The sequence below is a fragment of the Cebidichthys violaceus genome, unplaced genomic scaffold, assembly GCF_023349555.1.
Source record: "Cebidichthys violaceus isolate CVI_PGR_0920_01 unplaced genomic scaffold, fCebVio1.0.p SCAF_7, whole genome shotgun sequence".
Taxonomy (NCBI): Eukaryota; Metazoa; Chordata; class Actinopteri; order Perciformes; family Stichaeidae; genus Cebidichthys; species Cebidichthys violaceus.
In genome coordinates, this window is record NW_027176927.1 from 972,105 (window position 1) to 988,022 (window position 15,918).

The following is a 15,918-nucleotide window of genomic DNA, read 5'->3' on the forward strand; positions in this document are numbered from 1 at the left end:
CGGTCTTTTTCTCAGAGGACATTTTGACACGTCACAGTAAGAAAAGCTCAGGTGTAAATAAGACAATTAGCGTTTAGCCTGGGGGTGCTGGTATTGACCCTGCTAGCTCACTTTCACACTGTCGTGAGTTAATGGAAAACTTCAACAGCCATCGTTGATGTCGTTCGTAACACCTGTGCTTTTCCTACTACGACTAGTGAAAGTCTGCCTTTAGAATTAAAGTAATACCAGATTAGTAAGATTTACCACCTCAGCAGCGATTCAGTTCATATGAAATGCTAGTTTTCAATCACAGCAACACAATTTCCTGAGGTAAGCTCAACTCTCTGCTACACATTATTAGTTTGTGTTTGTGTTTCTGATCCAATCCTCTCTGTTTCACATCAAACGCTTGGCTGCAGCAGATGTTCTTAACCTTGCAGGAACTCCATAATGAGGTCTAAAAACTCTGATGATGCAAAGATGTGGAAGCAAAAAAATGATCTTTTAGACATACTGCATCTCCGTTGGACAGAAAAGGTCAGCGGTGTGCAACCTTTTCAAGCGTTGTATTCATTTTTCTTCTGACTGCGCTGCGATGATTAACTGGCCCAATTAAAGCTGGGCGAAACCCGATCAGAATGATGATGCACATAGTGAATCTTTATTAGGCCTGGGAGATATATGGTAGAAATGTGTTTTCCTTCCTGCTGCAACAGTGAAACCAAACCAGCTGTCCGTTTTATGGGGAATTAGTGGATTGACTGATAAGAGACGGCGAAAGCAAGACTTGGACAAATATTTATCAAACACAAGGTGTCAGACGGTCAGTGTTATCCGTGTCTGATATGATTAAAATAATGTTCCTCTCTGAGCTCAACATGACAACAGTGTGTAAAGCCTGTGTGACATCTCATTTTATTGATGAGTTTACACCCTGACTGCAAGCTGTTTCAGGGACTTTCCCTTTCTGCCTAGAGTTAAATTGTCTAATAATATATACAATTACTGTGACTATGTATTATTATTCCCTTTTTACTCCGTAGTCAATGTATGCATATAATGGTTTATCGAGATAATAGATACAGTACATGAGTTATGCATTTATATTCCACATTAGGGCCCAATAGTTTCTTTTACGCTTGCGTTTTGTGCTGTTGGTTGTGGGAAATGTCAATTTCAAAAACAGTAATGTCTTATACATGGGCAACCTAACTTTAATGTTTAGGAAGCACATGATCCAAATTTCAGTGTATTTAATGTCACTTTTACTATCCATCTGGATACCTTGAATGACTGAAGTCTGCATTTGATAGCTTTAAATGTCATGAATTCCACTGTCTCAATAAAGTCTTACTTGTCAAATAAATAAACTCTATTTCAACTTGAAATGGTAAAACCTTTATTTTATGTTGGCAGACATGTTGTCTTTTAGGAACGTCAGTGTAAAGTTACTGTTTGCATTGAAAGAGGAGAAGAAGAAGGGGGAATTTGATAAACCTGTTTTGCATTGACATTGTCTTTACTTCCTCAATGTATAGGCCCTTTTCACAGCAGCCATTTTGACATGTCATTGCAGGCTAAACACAAGTGTAATTGATAACATTAACTATGGCCCTATTCCATTTAGGTGGGCCAGGACCCTTGTATTGTGCTCACTAAATAAGTGAATGGGACACTGTTATTCCACCAAATAAAGATCAGCTCTCTGATCAGCTCCATTGCCTTCTGTGTTGTACCACTGTATTTGTCTACTGTACTAGGCTGCTGCGTCACGCGCTGCAGTAAGATATTTGTCATACCACTTGTTTTACCAGCTGGGCTTTGCTCTACTGCTTATTAATTAACCTGCGGCTCGAACGTTACCTGTTTTGAGGCTTGGGGCCGCATACGTCATCACAGCGGCACAGCTAATAACCGACAGCGGAGCGGACCAATCACAGTCGACCTCAGTGACAGGTGTCCATCAGCTGTTGACCAGTAGGAGGCGAGCGAGGGGCGGGACAAAAGAAACTGACGTTACGTCGCAGCCTCGGTAATGGCAAGTGACAGAGGGCGAGACAGACGAGGCGAAACTTTTTCAGCTACCAGTTGACGTTGGATGTTTTTTATGCTTGATATCAAGCAGCAGTGTCACATTCTTTTGAAATTTGACATTATTTCTTTAGCGTTACTAGTCGTTTGAGTGAGACTTTACCGTATTCCGTGTGAGGCTAACCAACGTTAACGTACGTTCACGAAGTAGTAGTTGAAATACACCATTAAGTTTTGTGTTCCGACTTCGAGTTAAATACGCAGAGAGACGCCGAAGAAGAGAAGCTATGACCAACCGAGAAGACGAGTATGACTATCTTTTTAAAGGTGAGTAGCTGTTTGTGTTCTAAGCTAGTTAGCTCAACTTCGACACCAAGCCGTTCACCTGTGAGTCATTTGATGCCGACTTGTTAAAGATGTTGACCCGCGTGCCTAACGACAAGGTGTCGCGCGACATTGAAGACAAAGGCACCTGCTGTTTGCAGCAACTATTACCGAAGACGTATTATTTCGACATAGGCGCTACAGCTCATAAAGGCAGTTTATAAGTACTCTTTATGTATAAAGCAGCATCTGCAGTAGAGTCGTCATCTTTGCAGGCCGATGATGCAATTATGTTTTTGGGGGGATGCGATGTTGATAAACAAGGGGGGGGGGGTCATAATATGTGGCAGGACAACAAATCCAAACAACCTCCATCCATACTTGCTTGGAGAAAAAAATGGAGTTTATGTTCTCTAGTTGTGTACCTGAGGACACCATGGCAAAACCCCCATCTCTTCTATTGTCACTAACATCTATCACCTGCTCCAATTGTTCCACCACCTTAACTTTAATATTTAACATTTCTCAATATGGTCCAGCCAACATCTTAAGCCTCATTCATAGATATCAATATATACTAATAATGTATACTGGGGGTAGAAAGTGATTGTTCCTTTAATGGCTACCTGGTATACAAAACAAGTAGTTCATAGTTGAGTCTTGTCACAAGCGAAGCGGAAATGTTCATGGTCTGTTCAATTATAGAACACCAAACAAGCATGTGTTGTCAAACTGGAAATACCTGCATGAAGTGTGTGTGTGTGTGTGTGTGTGTGTGTGTGTGTGTGTGTGTGTGTTTGTGTGGCCACAGTGTCCCTGAACATAGAGAAGATGAGATTTACTTACTTACTAACTCACTCTCGGATAAAGAGACATGACTCTTGGTGACCAAATAGCAGATTTGTCTGAATCATGTGCAGCGGTGCAAGGACGCTGATAAGGTATCGGCCCGCCTTCTCCGCCGTCTGCTTGAACCAGGAAAGAGCTAAACCTTATTGTCATGACTCTCCTTTTGCTCCTACAACCTCCCTTTTATGCCTTGCTGTTATAAAAGCCCGAGTCAAGTTGGGTGAGGTGTCAGTGAGTCACATAAACCCGACTGATGGAGAGACATCAGTGCAGGTAGTCATCCTGCTGAAGAGTATCAGTTTCATGTTCATTTCAGTGATGTGTATGAGCATTAATATGAGGTATTTGTCGTATGAACTTTTCATACAAACTGCTTCAATTCTGTTTTTTTCTTTTTGGATTTAAAGCACATTTCACTGCCCAACTGATTATATTATTTCAAGGCCATCTGCTTATTTCAGTGGATATACAATATGTATATTTTAAATGCTTTAAATCTCACTGATGCATTTTGATGCCATCACATCAGCACTGGGGAGGAAATGGTCATCCCACTTTAATAGAAAGTGTTTCTTAATGATTGCCATCATTGTGCACTGCTTTAATTCCACATCAATGGAAAGGATGTGATGGTTATCTGTTATTCCATTCACAGGGATTCAGGAGGTATCAATTAATCTGACTGAACAGCCCGAGAGACTGACTCAGTATTATTTCGTTCCATTCTTTATTTTCTGCCGTACCTTTTGGACAGTCACAGGCTGGACTAGATCCCTGGGTGCAGTGTTGTATAATGTTAAAAGAGAGGTGTCATATATCTTTTTACCTGAAGAATGCAAACCCAACAATAGTGAATGGGCGTGTAATGCAGCCATGATATTAGCCGTCTCGTGGCAGAGCACCTTGACATGATTGCATAATGGTTTTTGTCCTCCACCCAAGATCTTTTGTCTTTGGCGATATGGAGAACAGCAATGTTACCTTTTTTTTTTTTCAGGCATGTAGGAGAGCCACTCTGCTGGTATGTGAGGTCCTCACAGGTGCCCCATATTTGTATTATTTAAAAGTCTAAAATAAGTCAGAACGGGTTTCTACTTGTTGCACCGTAGTACCACAGATAAACTTTGATACACAGTTTCCCTTTAGAATGAGCAGAATTGCTTAAATGCAAGTGTAGACACGGTAGTCGGTTTGTTAATGCAGTTTCAACATTCCATAACAAGTTCCTATTTCATAATAGCAGGGTGGTGTGCCGGTGGTGAGTTGGTTGGTTGGTTCCTTTTGACACACTGACTCACCTGACAATTGTGGAAGTAGTTTTCTGATAGACACTCGCCCTAATAATGCCTTTTTTAAAGTACTTTTTAAGAGGGTGTCCAGTGGAGGAAACACAGCATCAAAGCTCCTGTTTTTATTGTCGTGATTACACACTAAGCATTAAAGGAAAAGCTCCGCATTGTAAATATAGTCAGTTAACGCTCTCACGCCATGTCGATTAAAAACCCTACTGATGATTGTATGTGAACCAAAGCAAGGCCTCTCTTTTTTACACGTGTAGTTGATGTTAGATTTAATAGATTTGTATGCTTTGTTTGAGAAGTGTGAATTGCCCCAAAGCTAAAGTAATTTGGAGAAAGTGCTGAGCATTTGCACAAACTTCAGCAGAGGAGAACTTTACTTATACAAATAAATTTAAGCAACCATGTAGTATATTGTATGTCTCGGTTCTCTTGATGATTACAAAAACATTAAACGTATTTACAGTCAAATACTGTTATGGCTGAAGTACATTTAGCAGGTGAAACTGCAGCGAGTCACTGGTTTCACCTGCTCTCAGTCTGCAGGTATTTCCTGAAAAGATCAGATGGTTCCAGTATTTTGTATGTTCAGTGGGCGTGCCCGGAGTTTCTGCTTCACTTCAGCTGGGAGCCACACACATGCGTCATTGATGGAGCAGCATAACTAATAATACTGAGATCAAATTTGATTTAGTAAAGTCAACCCATCTTGTTCCGTGCAACTTCTTCTAGAGTCTCCATTAAACCCTGTAACTGATGATCTTTTGTCTCCTGCAGTGGTGCTGATTGGAGATTCGGGTGTCGGGAAAAGTAACCTGCTGTCCCGTTTCACCCGAAATGAGTTCAACCTGGAGAGCAAGAGCACCATCGGGGTGGAGTTCGCCACACGCAGCATCCAGGTAGAGGGCAAGACCGTCAAGGCTCAGATCTGGGACACAGCTGGTCAGGAGCGATACCGAGCCATCACTTCTGCGTGAGTACAGTAATCATTGAAGCCTTTTTTGTTAGAGCTCCATTACGCTGTTGTGGTGTCTGTTGTCACAGGCTTTCACTTCCACACATAGGCGGTGATAATAACCACTTCACACGAGTACATGCTCTCTTGAAGAAAATAATGGGTCTTTTAATTAACACAGCTCCACATGCAGCAGTTCAAATAAGCATGTTGATATAGATACTAAGCACAGGAACCTATAAGTGCCTCTTCTGCTTCCTCATCCATGTGCATGTGCTATTGTTTTTTTTCCACAGTCACGTGAAGTTTCACTGCATTGTGAACGTCTATTGTTGTAGTTTAAGGGTTGTAAACGTCCAACCAAGAGTCATCCTGCCTCCACGAATTCAGTTTAGAATTCCTGAAATAGTTAGAACGATCTCTGAAGTGATTAATACTACAAAATGCAGCCTTTTGCCTCAGGGCAGGAAGCGTTTCGTTAATCACAGCTTCCTCCTCGTCTTTTGATCAAGTTCCCGTCCCAACATTTGTCACTCTTTTTTAGTAGTCTGCCTCAATGGCGTAACCAGCCCTGAGGCATTGCCATGTGCTGTATAAAGCCCCCCACACAGGCATTGAGGAAGCAGATTTTAGAGGCAGTCTTTAATTAAAAATAAGTAATGTCAGCCAATGTTCCCTTGTCTTATGAGCTTTGTCTGCAGTGGGTTTGGAGCTTTTACTGTTTTATTTCTGGTGTTTCTCAGCTTCAAAGCTGGCCGAGCCCGTGTGACACACCCACGGAGAATCCTGAGATCAACAGGCTGTGGCAAAAACGAGTTTTCTGCCGTTAATTTATTCCATGTCCGTCTCCTCTTGTGTTGACCAGGTACTACCGCGGCGCAGTCGGAGCCCTCTTGGTTTACGACATCGCCAAGCACTTGACGTACGAAAATGCTGAGCGCTGGCTGAAGGAGCTGCAGGACCACGCAGACAGCAACATAGTCATCATGCTAGTGGGCAACAAAAGTGATCTACGCCACCTGAGGGCGGTGCCAACGGACGAGGCCAAGGCCCTGGCAGGTATAGACAGATAATCGCCAGGTTAAAGTTATGATAATGAGCCTAGATGGACTGAGCTGAACCCTAGCTGCTTTAATTGGACTCTTAAGTGTTTATAACATACCATTGGATCAAAGCTTATGCGCGCTCAATACCACTGGGAACACCCGTGTTAGAAATGTTTGCACAACGTACGGCATTTTACCCCAAATGTCCTTGGCTTGCATGCGAGTGTATATAAAAGCAAGCACAGCTCGAGGTCAAGAGTACTTTAGATTTAGATTAATTCAGCTTCCGTTTATCTCGCCCCTCTGAGAATTTCAAGGCTTTGTTTCAGAGCAGGTCTGCTTGTTACGGTCAGCCTTGCTGTACAATTTTGTCACCCTTTTGACACTCGCACACTGTTGTTTTAGATAAGTTGGGCAACGTGTTTACTCCTGAATTTGAGTTTATTGGCTCGGGTCCGAGTCAGCGTTGTACCTCTTTTGACCGTTAAATGGCTCTCGGTAGGACGCCCTGTTGATTCATATCGGAGTGAAAAGAATCATTTTCGTCGCTGGTTAAATACCGTCGGTGCCTCTCGGTGCTTAACTGATTTGTTTTTCTGTTCCACAAATGTAATTTATGAAGCCTAGTTTACATAAAGACTGTGGTGCTGGACACGTCCATGCAAAGTGTGTCGTAAGGCCACGAGTGAAGTGAACAGCGACAGTGGACCAGTCTGATGTCTCACTCACGCCACTGTGAGGACAGGATCCCTTCATGTATGATAGTAGTAGCTGTTCTCCTTTATACTTAGATATCAGAATGTACAGGCTGCCAAGAAATAGGACATGTTTCTTAGTTCCATGACGTCTATTTTTTGTTTTTTTATTGTTGATCAGATCAAGTAAGCATAAAAAAAACATAGTTTATTACTTTTTGATAGGAATCGGTCCCTCACTGTTTATTATAGAGCTTTCTAATAGAATACGTTTTGACATTTTTCACATTAAAGAAACGATAATGATATGAATGATACAATGAATGATGGCTGAATTCCATCAAGCTGCTTTGGTTTTAAGGTCCTGGCGCATTAGGACACATGAATGGAAAATAGTTACAATAATAGAGTAAACCATCAATTCCTTATTTGAATACAGATTAATCGTGCCTCAGTCTATATACACTATGTCATACAGTACTTTAACCTTTTGTAAGAGCAGTGGTATCCCAGCAGACTGTATTATTTGCTTACAAAGCGTTTGTATTATATTCTCTATTCTGTCTTTGTGAGTAACATCATTTGATCACATTGTAAATATACAGCAGAGCAGTCAGCTGTCACACAACCCATTAGATGTCTCTATAAGTACAAAGCAGTTCACTGTGAGGAAACAGGAAGCAGCTGAAATGACTCTGCTTCTAGGGGGAACCCTGGAGTGAGTGCATTATGCAGAAGAAATCAATCCCTGGATCAGAGCAGTGGTAATGCCAGTACAGCACAACAACACACCTCCGCTCAGTGGAGTTACGAAAGTGAAACGTAAAGCAGGCTTTTTCACATTTTGTGTGTGTGTGTGTGTGTGTGTGTGTGTGTGTGTTACAGAGAAGCATGGCTTGTCCTTCCTGGAGACGTCAGCGTTGGACTCGTCTAACGTGGAGCTGGCTTTCCAGACTATTCTTACAGGTGGGTTTCACATTTGTGTTTGTGTCTTCGTTCATGTTTGAATCAAAATAGAGTGAATGAATGTGCATTTGATCCTGAAGCTCCTGAGCCATCAAATGATAACCCTGTACATATATATATATATATATATATATATATATATATATATATATATATATATATATATATAGAAACACTGTATATTGATTTGGCTGAAAGTGTTACATTTCCAGTGACGGTTTACATAACAACACTCGTCCTCTGCCACTAGATGGCAGCAAAATCCATCTCATCTCAGTTTTCTATGCCCATCACTGGTGGGCAGTCTGTGGTAAGAACACCACCCGAATATATTCTATGGAGGAGCACTCGGTCCTAGCGAGAGCTGCTGTGATGTTTGACAATCGCTGACAAACCGCTAATGGTCTCCGTTTGTGGTCACACATCCACACTGACCCACTGTACCAGATGTTTCTGTTCAAGAAAGACATTCTGATACTGCTTCACACTCACAGATATGTTTAATCAAGCAAATGTCTATGAACAGAGTCCCCTTAGAAGAATGTAGACGCACTAACAAGTGCATTAGATTTTAAAAAATCTAAAGCAATTGTTGTGACTGAGTCAACCCCTGGAGTGCATAAAGGAGCAGTCCAACAGTGAGTGGTGCTTCTACTTCAACTGCTCCAGTCAGTCTGCGCCACTTACTGTTTATATCCTTCTTCTGCTCCATGTTCAGTTCCTGGACGCCTCAGCTCGAGCCGTTTGAGACGTTCTGCCCGGCTTTATCAGTAATTTCTAATTCATAAAAAAAACATCAAACCGACAAGACTCCATTCAGCTAACGTGGCTAATTAGCTCGTTAAGGGAGGAGAAGAGAGGAAGTTAGCCGTACATTAGCGGGCCAGTCAGAGCTGAACTTTAGAAGGTGTCACGTGTGTGGAGATACCAGCAGCAGACAGATCGTAGGTCAGAGAGTCCTCGTGGATTATGTGGGCGTAGCGGCTCGTGCTGTGTAGGATCTGTAGTAATGAGTCATGGTTTCTCCACCTGACGTGTCATGTCACAGCCAGCCAGGAGTTCTGTTTTTAAAACAGTCTTTATTTCAGGACTGTTATGTTCCACATCTGGCTCTAGTTTAGCGTTAAAGCCGCTGTATGTAACAGTGGGACTGTGTCTCGTTTACAAAGTACATTACCAGTACTCTTTAAGTTATTGGTATGAAGTACTCTACTGGTATGGGTATCACTTCAATTCCTACTTCATTCGATACCCATCATGTGAATCGAAGTGCTCTGTTGCGTAAAATGCAACAACTACGCATTGATTTTCAACAGGCGTGCGGTAAAGCCGTACTTTCAAATGTTTTGGTGGCATCTCGGCGCGCTGGACTTCACAACCGCCACAGACTGTAGCGGCAGCGGTAGTGACCGCTTGTGGTGATTTGGCTGCTTGTAAAACCAGACAAATAGTTGTTTCGATACCACCTGGTTCTGGGTCATTTCAGTCCATACCTGAAGGTATCAGGTACTGTAACAGTAAGTCAGCTTTCAGAACTAGAAATCACAGCTGAAGTTGCGTTTAGTTCTTTCTTGCCTCCAACTACATCACTGACACATCAAATGCCGGCGCCAGACGCAGGAAGAAGAACAGATTTTGCAGCGTTCTCAGTCAATACAGCGCACACTGAGGAAGTTATCGCATCAATCGACTGTATTGACCACCGACACTAATTGGACGTCCACAGAAAAGGTGGAGAATTTTACCCTTTTTATGGTCACCTGTGTGTTCTTGAACAACACTTCTTGTCTGCTAAATATGTGACTTTATTGTATTTTCTTAGGCGGCACAAGAAAGCAGGGTCACAGAAGCAAATCCCTCGATGTATAATATTTCATTTAAACTGTATTGCATATTGCAGCATTGGGGGACGCCTGAAATGAGTGGCGGTACTGCCACATGACATAACGATGCCAGTTTAGGAAGGAAAGAATCCTTCACTGCTGCCAGGAGTCTGGATAGAACAGTTGTTGTTCAGTTCCGCCGTGCTGTTTGTCCTTATCACAATATGTCCCACTGTTGGCTGGATTTGTAGGCATCTACACATAACTCGTTCCCTTTCACCCTTTCTCTCCATCACAGCCATCTACAACATCGTGTCACAGAGGCAGATGTCAGGGCGAAGTGACTCAGACTTCTCGCCGGCTTCCAACGTAGTGCCCATCACGGTGGAGCCCACCCAAAACTCAGCCAGTAAGGGCGTCTGCTGCCAGAGCAACTGAGGCCTCAGCGCTGACCTCCTCCTTCACCTCCAGGCAATCGGAGAAACAACCAGATAGACAAACAGAGACAGACGGGTGGACAGGGAGAATGGAGAGACAGGTAGAGATTACCATTTCACACAAGGACAGTTGTGCTGGGGCTGATTTGCTTATTGTCTTGTTAAGACGACTTAATACATTCTGAAGAGGGGGACCAGTGGAGGAGGGGTGGAGGAGAGGTTTAGACGGGGTTAGGGTGGGATTAGTATCGATGGAAAGAAAACGGGTGAGATGCATCGTACCCAGTGCATTGAGCTTTTGATCACAACTGATTCACAATCTGACACATGTAACGCATTATGAGGGCCCTTTTGTATCTCATCGCGATTTCTGTCTTTCATAACTGTCCTCCCTTTTTGAAAGCTCTTATTTTACAAGCCAGTATATTGGGCAATATAAATCCACATCCAAAAGACTGAACTGCAACCACTCTGTCGCCGCAGTCATTCCCATTTTGCTTAAATGTATAATATTTAGAAGAAAGAAAAAAAATGTCCCTTACGATATTTATTGAACACTAGATTAAGGTCGTCTCTGGCCAAGCGTTTCTTTGCAGTTTAACACTATTTGGTTTTGATTCTCCTCTCTGATCGCTTTGCTTTTTGATGCTCACAATCAGATCTCAACTACCCCTCACTAATGCAGGAACGAGGGTTTCAAGTCTTTTCTTTTTCCCAAAATGCAAATGCTGGAATTTGGTCAAAGTTAGTTGATTTGAAGTTGTGTTCCACTCCGAGCATCAACATCCCTCTCTACCAGTGACACGGAGTTTTCTTTTTTAAATGCTTTTGATCTTTGTTTGGAAGGCTTTCCTGAGCTGTGCACACTCTGTGCTCCACAGATGAGTCACGCTCTTGCGGATATCCTGTCTCGTCGAGAGAGTTAACGCTGTGCAAAGCTTGCATCACTGGTGAACGGGTTAACCCGCCTCACAGTGGCTCTCCTGGTACCCGTTTCACCCCTGCCCTGAACCTTTGGGTGCAGTGGGAATTGGTTTAAATGCACGGACAACGCTGTGCTGCTGCAGCAGCAGCTTCTGCTGCCTGCTTGCTGGGATAGATGGATGGATAATGTTTCAGGGGATGAGTTAGTGAGGGCACTCAGCCCTGCCCTGCTACTGTGGTCTCTGATGTGCCCGAGATGGCTTGTTTTACTGTAAGTGAAATCCTCCACTGCCTGCTACCTACTCGTCTCTGTCTCTCTCCACACTGTATGTAACTGGAACAGGACTCTGCCTTCTGGGATCTCCCAGAGGTCTGCCCTCGCTCTCACTTGTCTGTATTTCCTGTGGAGGGGAGGGGGGGGGGGGCGGGGGGGTTGTATTCGGGAGCCAGGATTTGGGCTTGTTAGGATCTAATAGTTTAATAGATCGAGGAAAAGGACGGTAGTGTTAGGAGGGGCTTAATTAAATCCAAAGGTTATGCACACAGATGGTGTTTATCCTGGTTACGTGTTTCCACATAAACACCAACTTCTGTTGACTTCACAGGTCTTAAACTGGGTGGTGTAGGTTAGGGCTTTTTAAACATTTATTCTAATATATGTATATTTGGACTGCATATGTATAAATAAATCTCATTTGTTATAGCCTGCCTCTTCTCATGTCTCTCTTAAGATGTTTTGAAACAATAAAGGCTGCAAGTAGCTGTTTTTTTCATTAATGAATCTGGTAGAGGGCAGAATGAATGCATTGTATAATTCTTAATGTCCACTGTTATTTAATAACAGAACCTTTGCTGTGAAATTATTGTTCCTCTGATCATTGGGATTAAAATATAAATAGTCAATTAAGCCATAAAAGCTCCCCTTTGGAGGAAAAAAAATGCAATTGTTTCAATTGGAGATCGTTTCATTTTTGTTTTATTAGAAACATTTACAATACATCTTGAATCTTGGAAAAATAACAAAGAACCAGAACTAACATGGCGCAGATACAATAATAATAATAAAAATGTCCCCAAAAATGTAATTCACAAAAAAAAAAAAACATGTGCTATAACAAATAAACCTGCAATATCGCATGCCTTGTAATGGCACGGCATACTGTAACAGAGTTCAAAGACTTCTTTTTTTACATTTTTTTATTTTTTTTTTTATTTCCATCCATCAAAGTTGACGGTCAGCCACCGAGGGCCACACTGGCATCCCTCTTTCACTGTTCACAGAGAAACCAGAAACTAACGCCGGCTGATGCCGGCCCAAAAACTAATGCACTACGACCACTATTAGACCGGTATGAAACACCTCTACTGTGCTGGAACATCTGGAAACGCTACCAAAGACAAACCGTCAGACTGTATTGACCTCTTTGGAAAAAAAAAGTTGCGAGTTTCACCAGCGAGCGCCACTTCAGTCTCCGTCCTTTACATGCAGCAGAAAAATGTGCCATTGGGAGTGCCGTTGTCAAGTTTTTTTTTTCTTACCTTGATCAACTCAACAAACCGAGAATGTCAAGTAAAATCCATATGAGGTGCGAGCAGTCTTTCATCGATAAACCGGTAACTTAGAATACAAAATCCAACTTTGATGCGGGGACTGAAATGGGCTCTTGGTCTGGCTCCAAACTCATGTCAACTTTCCAAAGAGACTCCCAACTATGAAAATCTACAGAGGAGAAACGGCCCAGGAGCACCGACGTTAAAGGGCAACCCGGGCCCTGCGCCGCTTCTCCCGTCTAAGTGACCATACAACACACATGCAAGCTAGTACGGTAATGAACCTGTTTTGTGTATACGAGTGCATCTAGTTACATAGATCTACGACACGGCGCGCTGTTGTCCTCTCCTAGATGCCTTCGCTCCGTTTAGCACACTTCACCCAATTAGCACATTAGGGGAAAGTCTCTCATAAAGGCTTCCTTTAAGCTGATTACGCTCCGTCGCTATTGATCACAAACTGTCAGAGTAGTAGATGTAGAAAACGTATGAATGAAAAGTGTGTACAAGTTGTGTGCGGGCCCAACTGGCGAGAGGGGCCAGCGGCTGCCTCATTCATTCCAAGCAGTCGTAACATGTTTTATAGGTTTTGATAAGTAGAAAGCGAGTTTAGATTACAGAGGAAATGAGTTATGCGTTTCAGTCAGTAACATGGGGTTAGTTGAAGAGGAGGGGGGGGGGGGGGGGGGGGGGGGATGGGGTTACAGCAAGCAGCACTGCACAAAGAATGCTGATGCTGGAAAAATATATAATCGAGGCACAAAATTGATGCTCTGTGACTAAAATATCTCCAAATTCTAAAAAATATTATATTATTTTCTGTAATTATTCCATTGTGAATGCACTGATGTTAAAGGAGCGCACGCCTGAAGTTAAAATTTCAGCCATGGGGAACTCTCTCTCTCTCTCGGAGTGAGGAGTCGAGCGTCCATAACTTTCATAAATAAAACTTCTAAACTTCTCTTCTCATTTTACTTATTAGTAGAAACTGACCTCCCTGTGTTTAGAAATATATTAACTTCTTGTCATTTTTAATTAAAAAACAAAATGTCTCAAGGTTACTCATAAATATGTTGCTTCATTTTTTTATTTTTTACTTTTCATAAATAACATCCAGATACTGACTTTTTTTTTTTCCTCTGCTTTCTATGAAATAATAACCCATGTTAGCAAAATAGATCTGAGAAACTGTAATATGTTTTTTTGTTTTTTTTTTTATTCATTTTAAGTTACTTTCTATAAATGTATGTGGAAGAACTCAAATATAGTCTACGTTGAAAACCTGTCGCGAAAATCTTTCCAAAAAGAAAACAAACAAAAACTTAAAGCTCACTTGTAAATTGACAAAACGATAAGCATAAGGAGTGCATTGAGTCGAGTGGTCTTTTTTTTTCTTTTTTTTTGTCCTTTTTTTTACATTCAAATGCATTTCTTTCTCAATGTGGATTTCGACAGGTTGGTACAATTGCTTTAAGTGCATCCATTGAAAATAAGGATTTCCTATCACTCCTTAAAAGGGATTCTACATAAATGCATAAAGACCTTTTTCATATCAAGAGAAGAAAAACATCAACAGTTTCTACCATTACTATAATAGTAAGCTTAATACAATATTGTAAATAATACTAACAAGAACTTAATGAATCAAATGTCACTGTGAGTCACCCCACCCTGTCGCTGCTCCACTCAATTAAAACGCGTTTCATCCTGGGTGAGTTGGACAAATGAAACTTACACCTTAGCATATTCTTAAGAATCATAATTAAACTTTATGTATCACTTAGTTAAACTACACGGTAAATATATGATTTTTAAACCGATGTTCACTTTAAGGTCTTAAAGCTTTTTTTTTTTATATAAACTTCAGGTATCAGGCGGATGAATTCTTTAAGCGGTCTTAACTCTTTTTTTTCTGATAAATCTTACCTACTGTACTATATTTCACTAACATGCAGTTAAACTTAAGGATACAGTCCACGGCTGCTTCAGACCATGTTAACCTAAAACCACAGTGTTGTTTCGTTCACCGTCACACTGTCACCTTGTTTACATCCAACCCGTTACCGTCTACTCTTCAGGGTCTTCTTAGAAATGAGGAATTCTCACTGGCTCGTCATTGTCGACACAATTGCTTCTCAGTCTAGTTTTAGTTTTAGTTTTTTCTTTTAAATCACGTGGGCGGTCCCTTTTTATCTGAACTTCTCCAGAAGCTTTAGTTGTTTTTTTTAAGAAAGATGAAGTTTTTCTCCCACCAACCTAACCCATGACAATAGAAAACGGACTCAAACGGACTGTGTAAGTGCCAGGATGTGCTTTAAGCTGATCTCTTTGGGGAGAAGTAAGTCTGTTACCGGCGCCTCTGTGGTATTAAACTAATCTTACAACACTGAAACATGATATGCCTTCATCTCACAGATATCGATCATCGCGTGGCCTCTAAGACTTTTGGGTAAACCGAGTTGATTTTTGTTTATGCTAAAATAAGTTAACTCAAGTGATAAGTCCTCTCCTCGTGTTTTTGTTCTTTGGCTATGTCTGACCTTTTTTTGTCTTTTTAAAAACAATACAGGTAACAAAACAAAGTTAGGTGCAAAACAAGTATAAAATAGAGCCAGGAAATCAGAAAGGTCTTAGTAGGAGATATGCTGTCAGTAACACGTGTGCCTGTGTGTAGCGTGACGAAGAACACTGAGGGTAACGAATCGACGCTCTTCTAAACGGACGACGCGAGTATGTCCCGCCCTCTTCCTCTCGCCGCTGTGTTTATCTCTTGACCAAAGCCTTCAAGACGTCCGTCCGTCATAAGCCAAGTCACCGGCTGCTCCTGCTTCCTAGCGACCTCGGTGCTCGAGCTCTGGTCTAGTGGTTCGCTTCGCTCTTTGACGGAGAGAACTTTTACAGCCTCCCGCGAGAGTTCCTCTCACGTCACGAGAAGAAATTTGCAGTTTCAGTTTGTCTCGACCCACCCTGTGATCTGATTGATATTCAACGTAAAGAAAGAAGAAAAAAAAAAGAATAATTAAATGACTTAAGACCC

General features: G+C 41.8%; 1 protein-coding gene across 1 annotated transcript; it reads left to right on the forward strand.

Annotated features, from left to right (window-relative positions):
- The first annotated feature begins 2,004 nt into the window (after positions 1-2,004).
- rab11al (RAB11a, member RAS oncogene family, like) lies at positions 2,005-12,092 on the forward strand. Its single transcript, XM_068736062.1, has 5 exons — positions 2,005-2,340; positions 5,262-5,457; positions 6,305-6,498; positions 8,066-8,146; positions 10,268-12,092. The coding sequence occupies exons 1-5, from the start codon at positions 2,301-2,303 to the stop codon at positions 10,405-10,407; spliced, it is 651 nt and encodes a 216-aa protein (XP_068592163.1). The 5' UTR covers positions 2,005-2,300; the 3' UTR covers positions 10,408-12,092.
- The last annotated feature ends 3,826 nt before the right edge of the window (positions 12,093-15,918 follow it).